Raw genomic sequence first — 23,014 nt, forward strand, 5'->3', positions numbered from 1 at the left:
CTTTTTACGATTCATACCTGCGGAGAGACGGAGAAACTATAGATGTAGCGTTTCTCAACCTACTACACTCTCCCCTGCTTTAAGATGACCCTGGTATATTATACTAAGTGTCTCAAGTCAGGTCACATACAGTCTTAAAGTGTCATATTACTTGGTCAGATAATCCGAATGGTTACGCAAGTCTTTCAATGTCTAACATGTCCATACGGAAGTAGGGTAATAGTACATGTCAGGTTGGTAATAGGGCATTGGCTGAGGAACACAGGCAAACATCATGTTCGCTCCGGGTCTCCATTCTCTGTAAGAGGGTTGTCCAAATTGGTTGTAAGTGAACAATTCTCTTGGTCTGATTGTTCTGGATGATCTGCGAACTGTTTCCTCCTGTGCATTTGTTGCCCAAGGACACAACGTAATTTGTCACGGCCAGGAATCGAACCAGCAACCTTCGGATTACTAGTCCAATTCCCTAACAGCTCAGCCATCTGACTCCTTTTCGTTGGATAAGCTTGCGCAAAACGCGTGAAGTGGTCTACCAGGACTAATATATACTCGTAGCCGCCTTTACTTGGTTCGAGGTGAAGGTAGTCAACTGATACAAGTTCAAATGGGGCACTAGTAGTGATTGAACCCATTGGAGCTTTGTCTGGAACACATGGTCGTTTTTGTTTTAGACAAGTGCATTGGCGAATGACATAATCCTCTGTCGCGCTGCATGAATGTCCAATAAAAGCGTTCTCTTGCTAAGTGAATGACTTTGTCTGCGCTTACATGACCCATATCATCCTGCAAATGTCTCAAAACAGTCTTTTTCAGTGTGTCTGGTACAACTAACTGTTTTCTTTTTCCAGTATATCTGTACAGCAGTCCTTTGTCAAGCTTTAGTCTGTTCCATTCGTGTACTAGTCTCGTTGTTTCACGTGTCATTTGTCTCTTATCCTTATCATTTGGATTCCATCTACTTTTTTTTCAACTGTATCACTTAATTTATATTTACATTTAGTCATTTAGCAGACGCTCTTATCCAGAGCGACTTACAGTAAGTACAGGGACATTCCCCCCGAAGCAAGTAGGGTGAAGTGCCTTGCCCAAGGACACAACGTCATTTTGCACGGCCGTGGAATCGAACCGGCAACCTTCAGATTACTAGCCCGACTCCCTCACCGCTCAGCCACCTGACTCCCCCCAATTATTTGATTGACCTGTCTTCTTTTTGAGCAGTTCGAAGATCTTCAGGTGAGATTACAGGAGTACCTTCAGTGTTTGTGTCATTGGCATCTGAGTTTAACTGTAAAGCAGCAACCCATGGCACTTCACTGTCTCTCATTGCTTTGTCGCCTTGCCAAATGGCAGAAATGACTTCAGGTGGCATTGTCTCTGTATACTCTGGCAAGTGATCTAGCAGTTTAACAGGATATCTGGACAGTGTGTCAGCATCGGCATTTGATTTGCCAGGGCGATACTTGATGGTAAAGTGAAAATCCGCTAGCTCACCCACCCAGCGATGCCCAACTGCATTTAACTTGGCTGTGCTCAAAACATATGTGAGGGGATTATTGTCCGTGAATACTGTAAAAGTGGGAGCGTAATAAATGTAATTCCTGAATTTGTCACAGATCGCCCACTTGAATGCAAGAAACTCAAGCTGTGTGGGGGGTCTGAGACAGCCCAACGGTTAAAAGAAAATGCTTCACTTTGTTTTTGTATGCGGTAAAGTTGTCGCAATACGACGGTGGGTCACAATGACTGATGGGTCAGAATGACCCGAAGATAACACAAGGGTTAAGTCATTTACATGGTCAGTGAAAGTCTTAGAATAACATAACACGTCATCTAAGTAAGGGGAACAACACTCAACCCTTAAACCTTCAAGAACCCTTTCCATACATCTCTGAAAGGCCGCTAGGGCGTTGGTGAGGCCAAATGGGAGGCGGTTCCACTCATAAAACTCCCAAGGTGTGCTAAAAGAAGTCAGGTGTCTAGAGTTCTCCTCCACAAATACTTGGTGGTAGGCACTCCCTTGGTCTAGTACTGAAAACCATGAGTAGCCCCCCAGGTTATCAAGCAGGTCTTGAATGCGTGCAAGTGGATGCCGATCAGGGATAGTTTTGCGATTTAACCCCCGAAAATCAACACACAAGCGAAGTGACATGTCCTTTTTTCTCACGCAGACCACTGGTGAGGAATAAGGAGAAGTGGATTTCCTAATACAGCCATGGTCAAGCAGCTTTTGAACATAGTCTTTCACTTCCTTGTACAAGGGTTTTGGAATCGAGTTGTAGGCGTTTGTACAGGCACATTGTCTGTGAGATTGATTTTGAGTTGCAGACTCGGGATATAGCCAACGTCTGAGTCACTTTTAGCAAAAACATCTGACTCCTCAAACAGCATGTTCTTTACGGTGTATTGTTCATCCTCGGTCAAATGTGACAAATCCACTGGTGGATGCCATTTTTCACTTTTCACTTGATTGTCCTTTATTGTTTGGCATTTGTCATTGGTTTTCTGTTTAGAACTGAGATTGAAAGAACATGTGTTTACATTGGTTTGTTGGTCTGAGTTTGAATAGTCTGAAATACAGTTTACAGGTCTTACTTCAGTCACGTGGACATCGGGGACAGTGTCTCTGGACTGGCAGACCGGGGTGGTGGTTCCCCTCTTTAAAAAGGGGGACCGGAGGGTGTGCTCCAACTTTAGGGGGATCACACTCCTCAGCCTCCCTGGGAAAGTCTATTCAGGGGTCCTGGAGAGGAGGGTCCGTCGGATTGTCGAACCTCGGATTCAGGAGGAGCAATGTGGTTTTTGTCCTGGCCGTGTAACTGTGGACCAGCTCTACACCCTCGGCAGGGTCCTGGAGGGTGCATGGGAGTTCGCCCAACCAGTCTACACATGTTTTGTGGATTTGGAAAAGGCGTTCGACAGTGTCCCTCGGGGGCTCATGTGGGGGGTGCTCCGGGAGTACGGGGTACCGTATTCCCTGATCGGGGCTGTTCGGTCCCTGTACGACCAGTGCCAGAGTTTGGTCCACATTGCCGACAGTAAGTCGAACTTGTTCCCGGTGAGGGTTGGACTCCGCCAGGGCTGCCCTTTGTCACCGATTCTGTTCATAACTTATATGGACAGAATTTCTAGGCGCAGCCAGGGTGTTGAGGGGGTCCGGTTTGGTGACCTCAGGATCGGGTCGCTGCTTTTTGCAGATGATGTGGTCCTGTTGGCTTCATCGGGCCGTAACCTTCAGCTCTCACTGGAGCGGTTCGCAACCGAATGCGAAGCGGCTGGGATGGGAATCAGCACCTCCAAATCTGAGGCCATGGTTATCGACCGGAAAAGGGTGGAGTGCAATCTCCGGGTCGGGGAGGAGATCTTGTCCCAAACGGAGTAGTTCAAGTATCTCGGGGTCTTGTTCACGAGTGAGGGAAGGATGGAGCGCAAGATCGACAGGCGGATCGGTGCGACGTCCGCAGTGATGCAGGCTCTGCATCGGTCCGTCGTGGTGAAGAAGGAGCTGAGTCGAAAGGCGAAGCTCTGTATTTACCAGTTGATCTACGTTCCTACCCTCACCTATGGTCACGAACTGTGGGTAGTGACCGAAAGAACGAGATCGCGAACACAAGCGGCCAAAATTAGTTTCTCCGCAGGGTGTCCCGGCTCTCCCTTAGAGATAGGGTGAGAAGCTCGGTCATCCGGGAGGGGCTCAGAGTAGAACCGCTGCTCCTCCGCGTCGAGAGGGGCCAGTTGAGGTGGCACGGGCATCTGATAAGGATGCCTCCTGGACGCCTCCCTGGTGAGGTGTTCTGGGCACGTTCCACTGGGAAGAGGCCCCGGGGAAGACCCAGGACACGCTGGAGGGGCTATGTCTCTCGGCTGGCCTGGGAACGCCTCGGGGTCCCCCAGGAAGAGCTGGTGGAAGTGGCCGGGGAGAGGGAAGTCTGGGCCTCCCTGCTTAGGTTGCTGCCCCCGCGACCCGACCCCCGGAAAAGGCAGATGATTGACGCTTTGTCAAAAGCAAGCACACCCAATAAAAATGTATAACAATAGACACAATAGATGGCTTCGCAGCTTCTCTGCTTGGCCCCCAATAATAAAACAAACCAAAGCAGCAATAGGGGCATTTGCAGTTTCGCTGCTTGGCCTCTAAATATGTGATTTGCTTTTTTTCCCAGACAAAACCCTCTCTGGGGAGCAGCCAACACTGCATTGGCCAGATGGCTACCAGCAGAATATGAAGATGGAGAAAGACAACCCAAGGGCTGGAACCGTGGACGACTTTATAATGGCTTCCAACTACCCCTGGTAATACACGCACTGTAATACTTTATCAGAAATATGTGATCCAATGAATAATTTTTCTGTTACATCTTTTCTTCTATAGGAGACAAAAGGAATTATTATTATTTAGTCAGTAAACATGAATTAAAATACTTATTTTATATGTAACCCGCTGTGTTTCACGCCTGTGATGTTGTAGTGCATTGTGTTCTGGCGTGCTCAGATATTAGGCAGGAGGTGAAACTGGGTCTCTGGGTCTTTATTCAATCCTGTGACACACAAAACAAATGTATCCCTGATTTAGGTGAACCACCAGTGGACTTCCCTTGGGTCAGATGGAAAAGCCTCTCTTTTGAACACATCAGAAAACACATATGGGATAGGACACTATGAAAAATAACAAATTAAACAATTCTAGGATGAGCAATTAGATTCAATTAGATGACCAGAAAACACTTATTTAATTACAAATGAAGAAAATTGAATGTGGGTATCAAGTATTAACATAATTTTCTATTTACGTGTGCAAAACCCACACCAACAAGTAACGCAGCCTGGTTACCATAGCAACCACACAAGCTGGACTCAACTTGTATAGCTTACTTGTGTGACCGAACCAAAGCTATGATGAACATACCTGTGACGAACACATAAAACACATTTATCCCTGGTTTGGGTGAACCACCAGTTGACTCACCTGACTAAATAGAATACGTACGATCGGTAGCAGACCGTGCCCTCTCACCGTGGACCTTCAATTTCCGAAATCCGCCCTCCCCCCAAACACGCACAAGCACCCTGGCCGAAAACAAAAACAGCCAAACTGCCACCTCGGTAGGCTACACCTAGCTAGATTCACAACTGGACTGGGTTTCATTAGAATGATAGTGACGGCATGAAGCTACAACAAAGTTACAAAAATCTCCCCCTGTTAACAATTTCAAGCTTCTCAGCAAAATTTCTCTGAGAAAATGGTACACTTAACACACTATTGACAAAATCAGTTTCTGTTGCCGTTTCTACAACATCTCCATCAGCCATTGTTTTTTAAATGATGGTAACCTGCTAGCAAACAACTTAACCACCAATCAGAGGCCAATCTCTCACATCATCACAGGGTCCGCTACAGAATATCCAGCATACCCCGTCCCCTCACAAGGCATTTTGATTAGTTGGTTTTACTGTCACTCTTGTCTTTACTGGCACTGTATTGTACAACAAGGGTACTCTGTTGGGCTAAGTGAATCCCCTGTGCTGAGTGAGACCAACCAGACACTACTCTATTATTTACACAGAATTAATCAGGTAATATATACAACAAGATTAAATTAGATAACTGTCAAATCACAAATTACAACTTTAATCAATATCTGTCAGGCGGAGATCATTTCAATGCAATTTACATCAGGTCAGATGGAAAAGTCTCTAACCCGCACATGCACACACATAACTGCGTAGCAACGCAGACTGTGTTCACACCCACAAACCCCAAAACACACAGGCAGGAAATAACAAATGGAAAGGGAATATTTTGGTGAAATTCATATGATATATATATGACCCTGTTACATATAGAATATAATTTTTCATAATACTAGAATAAAAGTATGTATTCATCTGTTACATGTTTTATATAATTCATATTTATAGGATACAAACATAATGTTCATATTTTATCATATCAGTGATGCATGTTTGATTTAATATTAGCATTTCAGATTTTGTAACACTTTAATGCTATCTCCAGGTAAGTACAATATTTTTTTTAATGAAAGAATTGTAATTTTGCCCACTTATTATTTGACTCCGAAATATTTTTTAAGTGTATTTAATTAATTTACTAATAATCTATTTGTTTAATTATTTCTATTGAGATTCTGAAAGAAAATCCCTTCAACCAGCCTCTCCAACAATTCTTTGGTTACATAATATCTAGAAAAAGTAGCTGAAATCCCAGTTAAAGATATCCACAGTTGCTACAATCTATTATTTTAGAGAAGTTAGGCCATATAACGGCCTATACTAGTCAAGTCATTTTATTTATAGAGCACATTTAAAAACAGCCAATGCCGACCAAAGTGCTGTACGAAATCATCAAATAGGGCAAAACAACAATAAGTAGGAACAACATACAAACAACACAATTACAGTAAGCACGAGTGACCCTAAACTGACTCGAAAGCCAAAGAATAAAAAAAAATGTTTTAAGACAAGACTTAAATGTCTCAGTGATGGGGGATGACCTGATAAAAATGGGCAGTTTATTCCACAGAGTAGGGGCTACTACTAGACAAGAGGACTCAAAGGCAGAGACAGGGTTCTAATGAAACAAAGCCTTTACTTGGCAAAATCGATTGCACCTTGACAGCCTTAAACAGCATGGTTCACCAGCAACAACAAAAAAAGAATTCCTGTGCACAATGCAATACCCGAGATAATTCTGTTTAGTCCATAGATGTAAAGGGAACAAAACGTAGGCTATTCTAAATTCTGTCAGGCTAGTTGTAATAGATAAATCAAGTACGTGTCCTGTCAAATGCAACTTTCGTTTTGATACGTGCTACTGCCCTTGCGTAGCCCACCATCCACACTTACAACTGGAGTCCCAATTTTACAGTAGCCGAATAGCCCACATAAAACCAAAATACACATTCTCAAGCAGTATGATTATCCACTGCCTATTATAGGCTACACTGCCTGTCTTGTCTTTCCAAAAGTTGTTAAATTAGGCGAAGCATCAACATGTAGACTAACATCAAGTAAGTCTATAGCCTATCATTTTCGAACACATTTTAGATTTTAGCAATACATGGAGCGTGTCCTGACAATATATGAATTTGAAAAAAGAAAAATAATTTACTTAAATTTGACTAATGTTTCTGTATATTTAAGTATGCATACTTATTAGGTGTGCTTGCCTTTTCCAAGAGCACAACCTATTGTAATCTCACATAAATATCTATTATTGGGTGTGCTCACGCCTTTTGGCGAGCACAACCATTGTTCTCTCTCATATATATTTATTATTTAAAAAAAATCATCATCATTTGCTCCTAGATTCAGACCTAGCCCCGGTAAATTGTACAGCTAGCTAACTACACTTCTGCGGTGTGGGAATTGTAGGAGCTAACTAGTTGAAGGGCGTACAAAAATACACACTCTATCTAGTATTATTATTTTCCCACCCCATGTAGTAGTGTTTGTCTTGGTCCCGATTGCATTGCTTGTATTCGCTCACACGTTCCGTTTGACGGTTTAGGCTTGATTTAAGTTTTTGTGGCGGAAAGTGAAGCTAACGGTGGCTAACTAGCTAGCCACAGTCTCTAGCGTCTCACTAACGTCACGAACACACGCGTGACTACCTGTAGTAAAACATTAGTTTAACCCTTGTGTTCTCCTCGGGTCGTTCTGACCCATCAGTCATTGTGACCCACCGTCGTATTGCGACAACTTTACCGCATACAAAAACAAAGTGAAGCATTTTCTTTTAACCGTCGGGCTGTCTCAGACCCCCCACATTGCGATGGTTAAAAGAAAAGTATTTTTATTTGTTTTTGTATTGGGTAAAATTGGGTAAACACAATGATGGTTCGTTATGAACCTTTGGGTCATGTGACCCGAAGGCAGCACGAGGGTTAACAGCTCATTAACTTCTGGGAGATAGCTAGGCTAACTACCTAAAACAGCAAGACAGCTGCAAAAACACCACAGGCAAAGAGGCAGGGTGATAAGTATTTACTCATTAAACATTGTGATAAAAAACACAATTGTGAAATGTAATGTACAATATGATATACACTGATATTATTAAGCTAGTACATCTACTTTCGGAAACAAAAGGCTGAAGCATTAGCATCCATTAGCACCTGTTTCCCAATACATACGACAGCGGTCTGTGATACATCTGTTTTCAATCGCTAAAATAAACATTCCTCACATATGGAAAATGGCTGAAAATGGCCCGGGTGCTGTTCTATGCGCCCTCTAGAAACTCTGTAGCCTGACGTTGTCATACGCTAAACTAGTGTCTGAGATCTACATTTTGGGGCGTGACAAAGGTACAGACTAGAGCCAAAAAAGGTGGAGCCACCATTGTGACGTCACAAAGATGGCTTTTGTTGAAACCGACCGTTTTACAGCAGCAGTTTCAAATTGTGAGAGTTGCCTAGGAAAGAGGTGTCAATCAGACCCCTCGGCTTGAGGCAGCGGCCCCGGTGGATGTAGGGGGTCAGATGGTTGAGCGGTTAGGGAGTTGGGCTATTAATCAGAAGGTTGTTGGTTCGATTGCCGGCCGTGCCAAATTACGTTGTGTCCTTGGGCAAGGCACTTCACCCTACTTGCCACGGGGAGAATGTCCCTGTACTTACTTTAAGTCGCTCTGGATAAGAGCGTCTGCTAAATGTAAATGTAGGTGGTATTGCATGTCTGATTTGCTACCCGAATCGTCCGATCGTTTTTATTCTATTAACTCCAGTCAACATATCCAAAACGATCTCCCCCAATAATTTTTGTTCGATTCTTGAACCTGGCTCATACTATATACATAGCTTTTTCATAGAATAATTTTTCCAGATTTTTGCTAAGTTTGAAACCAATCCGAAATGGGTAAACTAGCACCCCATGTATTTGCTTACGTCAAGAAACTGCGGATACGAACAGGGCACGAGCACAAAAGCCGATCTTTGTTTTACCTCAGCTGAATGAGCACAAGGAGAAAGGGCTTGGTAATCTACAGTTCGCCTGCCTTGCCAGCCTGCCTGCCTTGCCAGTTTTACAAATGGTTGCACACATACATGACGGTTGTTTATAGAGTTTATTTCGGTTATCTTTAAGCAGATTTAACAATTTTGTAATGAACGTTATTATGTTCATGGCATGTTCAGTGGCACCTTAAGGCGTCATTATAGATTGTTGACATGTTCTTCTGGAGCAAAGACGAAGATGAATAAATCATTTCTGATTACCACACTATTGTTATGGTTATGCAACATCATGTCAGTTAACACCACAAGGCATTAACAATAACAGTAAGCTAGCAATAGTAAAGCAACACATCATCATCATAATATGCCTATTTAACTTAGCTTTTTTTGCCGAGCTAGAACAACGAAGGAGCCAGATATTCAAGTTTACAGTTTCTTTAATCCGACAATACTTAAGCAGTCATACTAAAAACATGAAGCAAAAAGAACAACATATATGTGGTGAGTCTGAGTCGCATGTGGAACATATATTCCATCTAGAATAGGCTTATATAATATTAGTGCTGTCAGTTAACAGCGTTAACGCAAACCCATTTTAACGGCGTACATTTTTTTATCACACGATTAATGTTCTTTTTGGCCTAGCAAACTTTGTAGTTTTTTTCACATGCTGTTGCAACGACTACTGACGTTAGACCGGAAACAAAACAACAGGCACGCCGCACACACTTGTTTGGGCTTGCGAGCCAGCTAAAGAGTAGTAGGCTAACGTTACGTTTTGAGTGGATAGCGAGCGCGAGACGCCGAAATGGATGCCAATAAGATTCTGAATGGAAAGGTTACTTTAAAAAAGTTGCCAAATGGTTCCATTGACAAGACCAAATTGATCTGTGTGTTTTGTCGTTGTGAACTGAGCTATCATCGCAGCACGTCCAGTCTGAAATACCACTTTTCCATGTTGACAAAAGCATTAAAATTAGAAAAAATAATGGGACAAAAAGAAATCAAGGGACATTTAGAATAGATAAAAATGTGCGATTAATTGCGATTAATCGCAAGTTAACTATGACATTAATGCGATTAATCGCGATTAAATATTTTAATCATTTGACAGCACTATATAATATTACTAAGAACCAAGTGAACGGAATACTATAGTATACAGTGATAGCATTGTTTGCATCATGTATCTGATTCTTAATCAGACTTTTACCCCTGTGTTGCCATTAAGGCAAAATGTTTAAGGGACTTTTAATTTGACAAGCTGTCCCGGGAGTTTTGGGGTTAGAATCTGACATTTTCCTGTAGAGTGGAAAGAAAATAGACCGAATGTATGCACGTCAAATCCATCGATTGTTAGCACTAGAGGCAATGTCAAATTCATTGTTATGTTAATAAGTTAATGTTCAAATACTGTTTAAAAAGGAAAGACTACACATAGTTAGGTTTTATTTACATATATTTACAGGTATATTCCATTACGAGATTTGTGCTAAAACAGTCAAACTTTATTCCTTTGTTACAGTTTTCACTCTGTCAGGTAAGATTTACATTTAGTCATTTAGCAGATGCTCTTATCCAAACAGAAAGTAAACGCTCACTACGACTTGTCGTCATTTTGCATCAGTTACCTGGTTGTATAGCTACAGTTGCTACACTGCAGTGAGGACAACATAACTCCATTCTACAAGTTCTGACTACAAGCTCACACGCTCGCGACCAGATGTCGCAAAGTATGAGTTAGTTGCAAGCGTGCACGAGTTTCGGAGCTAGGATCAAGGCGAGCCACTGTTCTGCTAAAGACCGGACGAGTCGGTCTCGAAAGATGGTGCGGTCCGTTCAGCACTCTCGCTTGCCTCACTGCGCCACTGAGCACTTTTCATAGAAATGAATGGGGACGCCATCTTGAAAGAGCAGACTTGCTGTGTCTACTGTATATAAGTCTATGGTGTCAATGGACTTTGAGGTTCACTGTATGTCCATTTTACCAACCAAACTGTCGTTATTCAACTAGGACAAGGTAAACTCGGTTTTGCAGTCAATGACCCCTTTAAAACAGTGTAGCTCACTGCAACGCTGTACGTGAGACACATTAAGAAAAAATAAATCCACCTTTTTATTTAACCTAGGAAGCCAAATGTAAGAACATTTCGCAGGAAACGTGGTTGAAATGCAAAACTAGTAGGCTGTGGTAGCTCTACTTAGCCTACCTATTTCCCCACCCCTAAAACTGTCAATGTATGCACATGGTGCCAAAAATGTAGCTAGGTATGTTTCCAGGCTGTGATATCAACACGCTGTATTTGTGTCCGCCCTTTGACTGGTTAGCTCCTGTGATTCCACACAGCAGTATTCTACAGTTAGCTAGCTTATAGTACAGTTCACCGGGGTCAGCTTTGTCAAATGAAACTGCTGGCGAACACAGTCTATTTGAACTCCTTTGGATGTTCGTTTATTAACAGCATGCATGTGTCTCCTGTTGAAGTAGACTGCCTGTTTTCGTTTGGCTTCCTCATCCCGGCGCACAAGGTCTCTGTCTGGCCACTTTGGAGTGAGGTTCTTCTCTAGGGACGGCAGTGTTGTCCGGATTTTGCGGCCCATGAGCATTTCCGCCGGGCTAACTCCAGTGGATGATGTTGGTGTGGCCCGGTAGCACATCAGAGCCAGCAGGGGGTCTTCCTGCTTGAGTATGCGTTTGGCTGTTTGAACAGCACGTTCAGCGTGCCCATTTCCTTGTGGATGGTACGGGCTGGACGTGGTGTGCAGTATGTCAAACCGCCTGCAGAAGTCTTTCCAGACCTCGCTGGTGTATTGAGGTCCATTGTCGCTGACAATTTGCTCCGGAATGCCAAATCTTGCACAGGTGGCTTTCATCAACCTGACTATCTGCTCTGCAGTAGTAGTGGGTGAGTGTAATATTTTTATAAGTAGCGTGAGTAATAGTCTGATATCACTAAGTATTGTTTCCCATTATACTCACAGATGTCAGTGGCTATCTTTTGCCATGGCCTCTCTGGAAGAGGTGTTGGCCGTAATGGTTCTTTGCGCTGAGTGCGACTGTTTGCCTGACAAAAGTGGCATGTTTGCACTTTGTGCTTAATGTCTGCTGATATTCCAGGCCACCACACTGTCTCCTGCGCACGTTCTCTGCATTTTGACAGGCTTTGATGACTCTCATGTATGCGGTCCAACATCTCCTGCCTCATGGATCTGGGTATCACAATGTGGCAGCCTGGTGTGATGAGGCCTTCGCACTCTGATAGTGAGTCTTTCAGTGTGTAATAGTCTCTGATACTGTCTGTGACGCTACTCACTCGCTCAGGCCATCCTTCCCTGATCAGCTTTCGCACTCTTTGTAGCTGTTCGTCCTCCTCTGTTGCTGATCTTATCATGTCCTGCTTGCGCTGTGAGACAGGCCAGCTGTGGACCACTGCATTCACATGGCTTGCAATGATGGACTCTGTGGTGCTCTCCATCTCATCAATTGGGCTGCGCGACAAAGTGTCTGCTATGACTAGTGTTTTGCCCGGTGCATATTCAGCTTTGCCGTTGAATCGCATAAGCCGCATCAAGAATCTTTGGCACCTCACAGATACTGCGTCCAGGTCTTTGCTATTTATCAACGGCACCAATGGTTTGTGGTCCGCTATGAGTCTGAATTTGTCCATGCCTACCAGGTATTTTTTGAACCTTTCACAAGCCCACACTCCCGCTAAGCATTCTTTTTCGATTTGCGCATACCTGGTTTCTGCGTCTGACAATCTTCTTGAACCATATGCTATTGGCTTCCAGCTGTCCTCATGCAACTGGAGGAGAACGCCTCCTATTCCATAGCTGCTTACGTCCGCTGAAACAGCTGTTTGTCGTTGTGGGTCATAGTGGGCCAGTACAGGTGAGGTGATGAGAGCTTCCTTCAACCTCTGAAACGCTTGCTGCTGTGGCTGGTCCCATGTCCAGGCCGTCTTTCCCTTTAGTAGATCATATAGGGGACCTACTACGGTTGCCATGTCAGGAATGTACTTGCTCATGTAATTAATCATGCCCAATGCACGCTTTAATTCCTGCACGTTAGTGGGTGCCCGTAGCTCCCTTATGGCACTTACTTTGCTTGGGTCTACTCTTATTCCTTTAGCGTCCACAATGTGGCCCAGGAATCGCAGCTCTGGTTGTGCATATACACACTTTTATATGTATGCTTTTAAATCTATGTAATCTTTATAAATAATAAGTATGCATTTTTATATAAAATATACAGAAATATCAGTAACCCTTCTGCAACCAATGCAAGCACACCCCACAATTTCCCCAGAAATTGTACCCTCTCAAGTTATTTATGCATAGATTAAAGGGCATACATTTGTTGCTGCTCATTTACACTTCAAAATACTAAGAGTGAAGTGTAGAATGAAACAGTGTAATGTTACATGCATTCATTCTATTTGAGTGTTCTCGTAATCGAGGCCATGGACACATCAAGCTTCATAAATGCTCTTCGTCGTTTCCTTGCCATCCGGGGTCCAGTGAAGCTGATCCGATCCGACTGTGGCACGAATTTCAAGGGAGCCTGCACAGAACTTAAAGTACTCCTGCAAGATGACAAGGAGCCCAATGTCTCCAGGTTCCTCAACGAAGAAGGCTGTACATGGATCTTTAATCCGCTCCATTCTTCTCACATGGGTGGTGTGTGGGAGAGGATGATTGGGGTCTCCAGGAGGATTCTGGATTCCATGCTATCCCAAATCCAACCTTCTCATCTTACCCACGAAGTTCAGTCTACAATCATGGCAGAGGTGTCCGCCGTAATCAACGCCAGACCTCTGACCACCATCTCAACAGATGTAAATGCTCCATCACTTCTTACACCTACCATGATCCTTACCCAGAAAATCTGCAGTCCTCTACAACCTCCGGGGTGCTTTGTTGCCGATCTACACCGCCAGCAATGGAGAAGAGTCCAGCACTTGGCCAACACCTTTAGGGAGAGGTGGAGGCGCGAGTATCTCTCTACACTCCAGAGTCGCTCCAAGTGGCAAAAGAGCCATCCCAACATCAAGGAAGGAGACCTAGTGCTTCTTCGTGATACTCAGTTGAAGAGGAACCAGTGGCCCATGGCGTTGGTCACGAAGACCTACCCTGCAAGCGACTGCAAGATCAGGAAGTTGGAGCTCAGGGTTTCCAGAGGTGGGACTTCCAAGACTTTCTTCCAGCCCATCACTGAAGTGGTGGTCCTCATATCCCATTAGGGTGACATAGACTCTCTCTCAACTCTCGGGTGTTTAGTCTTTCTTAGTGGTATTGTGTTCAATACCAGGCGGGGAGTGTAATGTTAGATGCATTCATTCTGTTTGAGTGTTCTCGAAGGGCAATAAGTAGTATTCAGCCCATTCGCCTTTTCTTGTGTATTTGAATGTTTGTTCTCCCATTGGCTGCTTAAAGTCTCATTGTTGTTGGTAACCATTAGTAACCATCTCTCGGTAAAGCAAGCTAGGTAATGTTATTTTCTTTTTATCTGGCTCGATCTGCCTGTGTAAGCCTTGGTAAAGCTTAGTTTTTTCACACTCTTGGAAATGATTTATGGAAACGCTGTACTTCAATAAACAAACGTACAAGTTAACGTTCATAACGGACTACGCTTCTTCGTAATTGGAGCTACCTAGCGCTACTCCGGTTAATTTAATAGTGTTTAGCTATCTGGTGATGGACGCCTCGCTACGCACTCAGGTGCCGGAATAAACAGGGTTCTCCTCATTTCCCTTAGTGCAAGAGGAAATGGTGATGGGCTTTGTGGCAGCCTCACATAGTTGAAACAGTTCCATCAAAATGAAGAATTTGGGCAATCCTGTGTTTTGCCCTAACCTACATCATGACTTCCCCTCATCCCCCCCCCCCCCAATCTATTTTAAAGCATTTACTCATATTGGATTTATTTGGATAAGGAACCCCTTTTGAAACAAGCTGATTCCAACAACTTTGTCACTGGCAGGATCTTTGCTGGAATTGTGATTGAAACAGTACCATCTGCAAACTGAAAATATGCCCCCCAAAATGTTAGTAAGCTTGAAATGTATTTCTGGAAAAACTGACTAATACAAGTTTACTAGAAGTAATCATTATTTGTCAGTGACAACGTCCCTGTCTGAAGACTATGGAGCCATGTGAACGGCTGTATGTGGGGAAAACTGCCTGGCGCTTATCCACTCCAATTGTTTGGATATCGAATGGCATTGATTGCTCTACAGGACTTATGATCATCATTAGATACCCCTCTCGTGGTTACTTGCTTTAATAATCTATCAATCCCACCACAATTCTGGCTACTGTAGCTGGCTAAGACAGCCTGGTACATCCTGGTACGCTTTTGAAAACTGGATTATCTGCTACCGAAGAGCACCACCTAGCAGGCATAATGAACAATTTTCTTCACCTGGACATTGAAAGATGTCCCTGTGTGTTTATACTTTTCACTGAGGACAACAACGCAATCTTATATTCTTATAAAATATTGGTAATGTCAGGCTGCTATAGACCAACTGCAGTGACAGATGGATGAAGGCACACAAATTTTCCGACCGCGCCTTTGCTCCGTGCAAAAAGTGCCATCTAGCGACCATTATGTGTCAGTAACAACGTCCCTGTCCAACGGTGCTATAAGTAGGGTAAAATGGCTTGGCGTTTCTAGTGTTAAATGGTTGCTTTGAGGTAACATTTTACCATGTAGCCTAGGTCAATGTGAGCCATTGGCACAACATAACCCATACAATTGATGACCCAGAACCACAAAGAGTTGTTCAAAGAGACCGTTTTTTGGACAAGCATTTTTCTAAAACTGTTATGGGTGATGCACAAATACCTTCAGATACATTTGTTTGAAACCAAAATAGATTAGTATTAATGCACCAATGCAGAATGTGAAAATGGCTCTACATATTGCTGTGTGTCCTAGAGTAGTTACTATGTATCTTGTCTTGTAAATTATTTTACTAACAGTTATTGCCAATATGTTGCTAAAAGCGATTAATATGTGGTTAGTGTGTGCTAAATTGGACCCATCCAGATATAATGTAGGTATAATCCAAGATACCTAATACAAAAGAAACCACTCTCTATTTCATTTTTTGCAAAAGTCTGTCAGCACTTTCCTAATCAATACTAATGCAGAATTACCATTGTGATTTTTTAATTGTTTAACTTTACGATTGTATTTCAGGTGCATGAGGTCAGCAAAAATATAATGCAGAGGTCTTCCAAACATATGGCACAAGATGAGGTCTACTCTCAAATGCTTGTGGACTGGGGCCAGTACATAGACCATGATATGTCCTTCTCTCCTCAAAGCACAAGCAAAGCCACATTTCTGGGAGGACTGGACTGTTTAATCACATGTGAGAACATAAATCCATGCTTTCCAATTGAGGTAATTCTTCAACTATTACAGTGTACAATTGTCACATGCCTATATTTGTGAAGGAATGTGGGTGATTTTCATAACCATATACAAGCATAGAAAAATACAATTATAATTATGTTTTTCATTTTAACATTCATTTATTTTCACTACATTTACATTTATTCATTTAGCAGACGCTTTTATCCAAAGCGACTTCCAAGAGAGAGCTTTACAAAGTGCATAGGTCAGATAATAACAACAAGATAGCCCCAAAAACATTGCGAGTAGCCAAAACATGAAGCACATATTGTAAACAACCAAAATAAGTGCCAAAGGGAAGAACCATAAGAGCATGTAGTTTAACAAGTTACAATTAAACAACATGACTACTCACTACTACAATCACTACATCGACTACATAGAACCCATCATGCCCACTTTCCACAGTAAACTGAACAATGAGAAATAATGACTTTTTTTTTGCTGTTATGTGGCTGGTTTGTCATGAGGTTTTCTGAAGTTTATGTTTTTCAATAATTTTCTCCCAGCTGCAGAAAGTCCCCAATGACTTGTTTTCTGAAAACAGAAGTTGTGTGCCTTTTTTCCGCTCCTCGCCAGCCTGCTTCGCTGGTAATACGCAGTCTGTGATTGGGGGCATCAAACAAGGGTTAAAGCGCCAACAAATGAACTCTATCACATCATTCATTGACGCATCTTCTGTATATGGCAGCACCCCATATTTACAGAGTTTCATCCGTAACTTCTCTAGTCCAGAGGGGCAACTGGCCATCAATAGAAGATTTTATGACCAAAGGGGTCGATCATACCTGCCTTTTGTCCACACTGGCCCATCTGCTTGCTTTCAAGATCCTAAGAACCCCCATGGACAGGAAAGGGTGGATTGTTTCCAGGCTGGAGACAGCAGAGTGAATGAGATATTGACCCTGTCTGCTCTGCACACACTATGGGTGCGAGAACACAACCGAATTGCAAAGACTCTAAAGAGTTTCAATGCCCACTGGAGTGCTGAACATATATACCAAGAAGCCCGCAAAATAGTGGGAGCTCTGCATCAGGTAGTAATTTTCTTTAACAAGTTTACTATTAAATGTACAGTTCTCGATAAAGTACTATTCTTGTCCAATTCATGTTGTGAAAGCAATGTGAAGCAACTGAGTCAGACAACATTGTTGGTATCTTGATGTCTAACTTATGACTAAATGAAAAATGTATAAAAATCAAATGGACACATACCGTATCTCTTCGATTAAACGCCACCCTCAAATAAACGCCGCCCTTGAATATACGCTGCACCAAAAATGAACATTGTGTAATAAACGCTGCCCTCGATTAAACGCTGCACCAAAAAAATCTGAAAGTTGTTATTTAATTGGTTAAATTAAAACACAGTATTTATTACACAAGTAAATCACAAGTGTACTATAATTCCCTCGAAGCACTGGCAGACACAAGTGGCTTTCTTGCTACAGGTTTATTTGAAGCTTCTCCAAATCCACCGTGAACTAAACCCACAGTATAACGAGAAAATAAAGACCACATTATCTTAATATGAACATACAATGACATGCGCAGCATGTAAATAACCAAAGTTTTACCTATGCCCTCCTACGTACTTCCGCTCAATTTTATTTTTGCTTCTGTACATAGGTCTGGCCATGAGGTACGTAAGTCAGATTTTTCAGGTTGATTTTTTACCGGCGAATCAGCGAACAGAGGGAGTGGCTGAGAACAATGACGTTGATGTCGTGCGCTAGTTTGTGTTGTAGTTCCGTAATGGCGGCGGAGAAAGATGCGAGCAAAACCATTCGGTCCGTTGTGGCAACGCTGCCGAATATCCAACAGCTAAAGCCGGAGCAAGAACAAGTTTTGCTGTGTTTTGTTGGTGGCCATGATGTGGCCCTCCTCCCCACAGGGTTCGGGAACAGTTTGATTTTCCAGCTACGGCAGCTAGCTCTGTTACAGTAGTGGTGAAGGAATTGGCTAAGGCGAACACTAGCGATTGGTTATGGCAGATCAGAGTGGCTCTGGGTAGATCCAATAGTTTTAAACTTCAACAATACCCGCCTACAAGTACCCGCCTACAAGGAAGTCAACGCTTGTCAATGGAGCGAGGCCAGACCCTCTGTACAAATGCAATGTACGAGAGTCTGGTTAGGACCAGGCTAATTACATTGGCATTTGTATTAAAATATTCAATCATTGGCAAAATACTCAAACATTTCATCCATTTAGATTTGACATCACACTGTATGAACTGTACGTGAACACTGCAAACAATATGAGGTGGGCCTACCGCCTTTTACATTGACCAGAATTACAATGAAAAGACCAGGGGCCTCATGTATAAACATTGCGTACGCACAAAAAGCTTGCGTACGCTGGTTCACGCACACTTTGTGATGTATAACGATTTACTTGACGTGAGAATGTGCGGGCCGTCACGGAAAGTTTTGAGCAGACGTGAGAATGTGCGGACCGTCCGCAAAGTCTTGTCTGGCTCTGTAACATGGCGAATTCTAACTGAAAAGTGCCGAAACTCACCAAACATTACAAAATAAAGTTTCCACTACTACGTTTATGACGTTGACTATTCAAAAAACATAACAATAAAAGTTTGATCATTAATGTGGATCACATCAAAATGCCAAAACCCAAAACGGGAAATGCTATATAGCCTTCTGTTTAATCCGCCACCACTTAATAACTTCTGTTAAACTTGAGGGTGTCAAACGAACGACAAAATCACTCAGGAAATGCATGTCACGCTAACCCTATAGCTGCCATGCTGTTACGACGTTTCTTCATTTAAAGTTTTACATCGGACCATTTCTTCTTAATTTCTGCCATGGTCCGGTTCTCTGAACCCACATCATTTATGGCCCTATAATAATAATAATGATTTTATTTGTAATGCACTTTACATTTAGCTAAATCTCAAAGTGCTACAGGTTAAAAACAAGAAAGAGTGCAAATAGTGACAGTTTTCCACTCCACCGACTTTCTTTTGTCGCTAATAGCCTACCTGATGACAGGCCGACAAACAGGACACATTTTCTCGCCTCCACCTCTGTTGTCAGAACCTCGATCTCACAGTCACCGTATTTCTTAGAATAAACGCTGCGGCGTTTATTAAATAACGTTCATTTTTGGTGCAGCGTTTATTCGAGGGCGGCGTTTATTCGAAGAAATATGGTAATTCAGACAAAGAAATGACCTCAGGAGCGCATTTATAGTCCATCTGCATATTCATTTATGGGAGGAGGCAAGGCGGGGTCAGTGGCTCGTTCACGTGCGGTCAATCTCACGTTGGTTGTGATTTATAAAGGAAAGGTGCGCAGATCTGATCAGAAACTCAAAATCAGACACCATGGTAGACAGAGCTACATGTAAATCATCTTCAGTGTTCAACCTGTTTCTTTGCTTGGACTTGAGCTGGACCAGAGTGGAGAATCCACTTTCACAGAGATAACTAGTGGTGAAGGGCAGTAAGATTTTAATTGCACGGATAGCCAAGGAGGAACACTCAGCCGTGACACTGCTGCACCATAAGTGAGAGAGGCTGACTTTGCCAACTTTCTTTTTCAGCGTCTGGTCGCATGAAAGTTCAATCATCTGATTCTCTTCATTACATGGCAACGCGGCGCTTTTGAGGTCGATTCCAAAGGGATCGCGCACCCTCTGTTCATCTTCACTTGATGTCTCTGGGAAGTAATTATGAAACCGCGATTGCAGTTTCCCGAGGTGTGCCGTAATGCTGCTCTTCAGGGCATTTTTGTCCGCGACAATGTCCAGCTGAAGTATTTCATGATGGCCGTTGGGAAACATGTCCAGCCTGTCTTTGGACACTGTTTAGCCACAGTGCGATCTTCTTCTTGAACACATTCACTTTATCGGACTGCTCAAACTTATTATGGCCCTTCCCTTGCAAAGATAAGTTCAGTGTGTTTAGGTGCTCGAACACATCAACAAGATAGGCAACGTGGGCCAGCCAAATCTTACTGTCAAACAGCTCAGCATAAAGCGAGTTAGTCTCGGAGAGGAAAGCTGCTATTTCTTCTTTCAATTCGTAACACCGAGTCAACATTTTTCCTCTAGACAGCCAGCAAACTTCTGAGTGATATAACAACTGCAAGTGTTGTGCACCCAGGTCTTTACAGAGAGTTTTGAAACACTGGCTATTCTTGGCACTGCGTTTAATTTGATTCACCACTTTTACAACATCTTTCAATGTGCAATCAAGCACTGGCACCATGTCTTTTGCGGCTAACGCCTCCCGATGGAGAAAGCAATGGTTCCAGATTGCATTCGTGCCCTTTCAAGAATTCTTTTGACCACTCCCGAATGCCTGCCAGTCATGCAGGCAGCACCATCAGTTGTAATCCCAACGCAATTGTCCCAGCTCAGGCCCACAAAACCCAAGTACAAATCCACAGAGTTGAAAATCTTGCATGCCGTTGTAGTGGTAGGCAGATCTCTACTGCAGAGAAACTGTTCTTGTATATCTCCCTCGCAAACGTGCCTCACATATACAAGTAAAATCGCATGGTTGGCTATATCCGTGGACTCATCCATCTGCAAGGCGTAATGAGTGCTTGCCTGGATACGGGCCGTAGTCTGTTGCTTTAAGTATTTACCAGTGTGGAGCATGCTGAAGTCCTTAAATCCTGGCGTCACCTCTCAAAATACTCGACTGGTTTGTCTTTGACACTCGGGTGTTTTGTCTCCAAGTGACATTTCAGTTTCGAGGGTTTCATGCTTTCATGTGCCAGCAATTCACTGCACACCACACATTGGGGTTGCCTTTGTCCTCAACATAGCTACATCCATATTTCAAATACTCTGGGTCATATTTTTGTTTTGCCATGACAGCTCGCTAACGTTTTACCGCTCAAATGTTTGATATATGTCACAAAACATTCTATTTCCATGACTACAACATGCATGGACCTGATATGAAAATAAAGGTTTTGGTAGCCTAGTCTCTGTTGATGGGGTCAACGTTACGCGGTTGACACCATCCCTCCGCGACCCATCCAGGACACCTCTGCGACCCAGTTTTGGGTCGGGACCCACCAGTTAATAAACACTGGCCTAAAGCGTCCCAATAGGTACCGTATTTCTTCGATTAAACGCTGCAGCGTTTATCACACAATGATCATTTTTGGTGCAGCGTTTATTTGAGGGCGGTGTTTAATAGTAAGGGAGATTTAGTGAATTGTAACTGCAGTGCGGCCATAGACAAACAAAGAATAGACAAGGAGGTCAAACACAAAGCCTATAGTGGAAAAGCCGCGCATGCCTACATTGTGTAGAAAAGTGGTTCTCAAAGTGGGGTCCCCGAACCATAGCCAGGGGGTCTGCGAAATAATTTGCCATAAATTAAAAAATTGTATAATTGTGCTGTATCATTAAAAAGTGAAAACATATATAATAATCAACAGATGGGTGACCATTGCACCAATAAAATAAGCATATTGTGTCCATTGAGAGCACAAAGGCAGGGCTCTACAGAGCGCCCATGTGTGCGAGCATGGAAAAGTATTTGGGCGCATGGGTGCGAGCGAGTTTTAACCATAGACATACAGACTATGTTTTTAACATATTGCAGCTGTTAGTTACGTGAAAAGAAATGATAGAACCCGAAAATGCTCAAACCATTATTTGTAACGGGAAACATTTATTATTTTTTTCTGAGATTTCAACTAATAATAATTCACTCAGATAAACCTCATAGGCTGCGTTCTGCGATAACCTACTGAATCTTTCCTGCGTTGTAACAGCCTGGCTAGCGATCTAGCTAGCTAACCTTCACCCTCAGTGTGAAGAATCAAACTAACCAAACTAACATCCAACACTACACATATCAATCGAGTTCAACAATAGAAACTTAAACAATGATCAACAAAATTAACCCCCCAACTGAGTCCCCTTCTGTCCTGCCGCAAGCCATGCTGAAAACCAAGAGTGCAGTTGCGACCCTACATGAACACCAGTGCGAACAGCTACTACATAAAAACGAAATTTCCCATTAATGGGTAGTTTGAACCCATCCACCACCGAGGACCTAATTCGGATCAGTAGAGTGGGGCCCTCCCTGGAAATGTTTGATGCCTCTAAATGTGCTGAAAACTGGCTGTCAGCTGGTGACTCCCATGCTACAAAGCTTGGCCAAGCCAGTCAGTTTTAAACAATGTTACAATAAATACAAAAAAGTAATAAATGAATATATAATGAATAAATAGGGAGTCAGGTGGCTGAGCGGTGAGGGAATCGGGCTGGTAATCCAAAGGTTGCCAGTTCGATTCCCGGTCATGCCAACTGACGTTGTGTCCTTGGGCAAGGCACTTCACCCTACTTGCCTCGGGGGAATGTCCCTGTACTTACTGTAAGTCGCTCTGGATAAGAGCGTCTGCTAAATGACTAAATGTAAAATGTAAATAAGTAACCACTCCTGTTTCCGGTCAATTTTGTGCAAAACCGTGAGTCATGAAAATCTTGGGAGTCAGGCAGCATCCGGCACTCCAGGCTGTCTTTGATTAAACTATAAATAATGACAATTTACAATCTTCTTCCTTCAGGCAGACACTTAAGAGTCCCTCAGTGCAAGCTCTACCGTTTTAAGAACTCCTGTCCCCCC

General features: G+C 43.0%; 1 protein-coding gene across 1 annotated transcript in view; it reads left to right on the plus strand.

Annotated features, from left to right (window-relative positions):
- The window catches only part of tpo (thyroid peroxidase), a 59,716-nt gene that overhangs the window by 6,157 nt on the left and 30,545 nt on the right, over positions 1–23,014 (plus strand). The window contains exons 5-7 of the mRNA XM_062470275.1: positions 4,161–4,290; positions 16,177–16,383; positions 16,911–17,432. Coding sequence (XP_062326259.1) covers positions 4,161–4,290; positions 16,177–16,383; positions 16,911–17,432 — 859 coding nt within the window. The remainder of the gene's footprint in view (positions 1–4,160; positions 4,291–16,176; positions 16,384–16,910; positions 17,433–23,014) is intronic.

Source organism: Osmerus eperlanus, chromosome 9 (genome assembly GCF_963692335.1).
Source record: "Osmerus eperlanus chromosome 9, fOsmEpe2.1, whole genome shotgun sequence".
NCBI lineage: Eukaryota > Metazoa > Chordata > Actinopteri > Osmeriformes > Osmeridae > Osmerus > Osmerus eperlanus.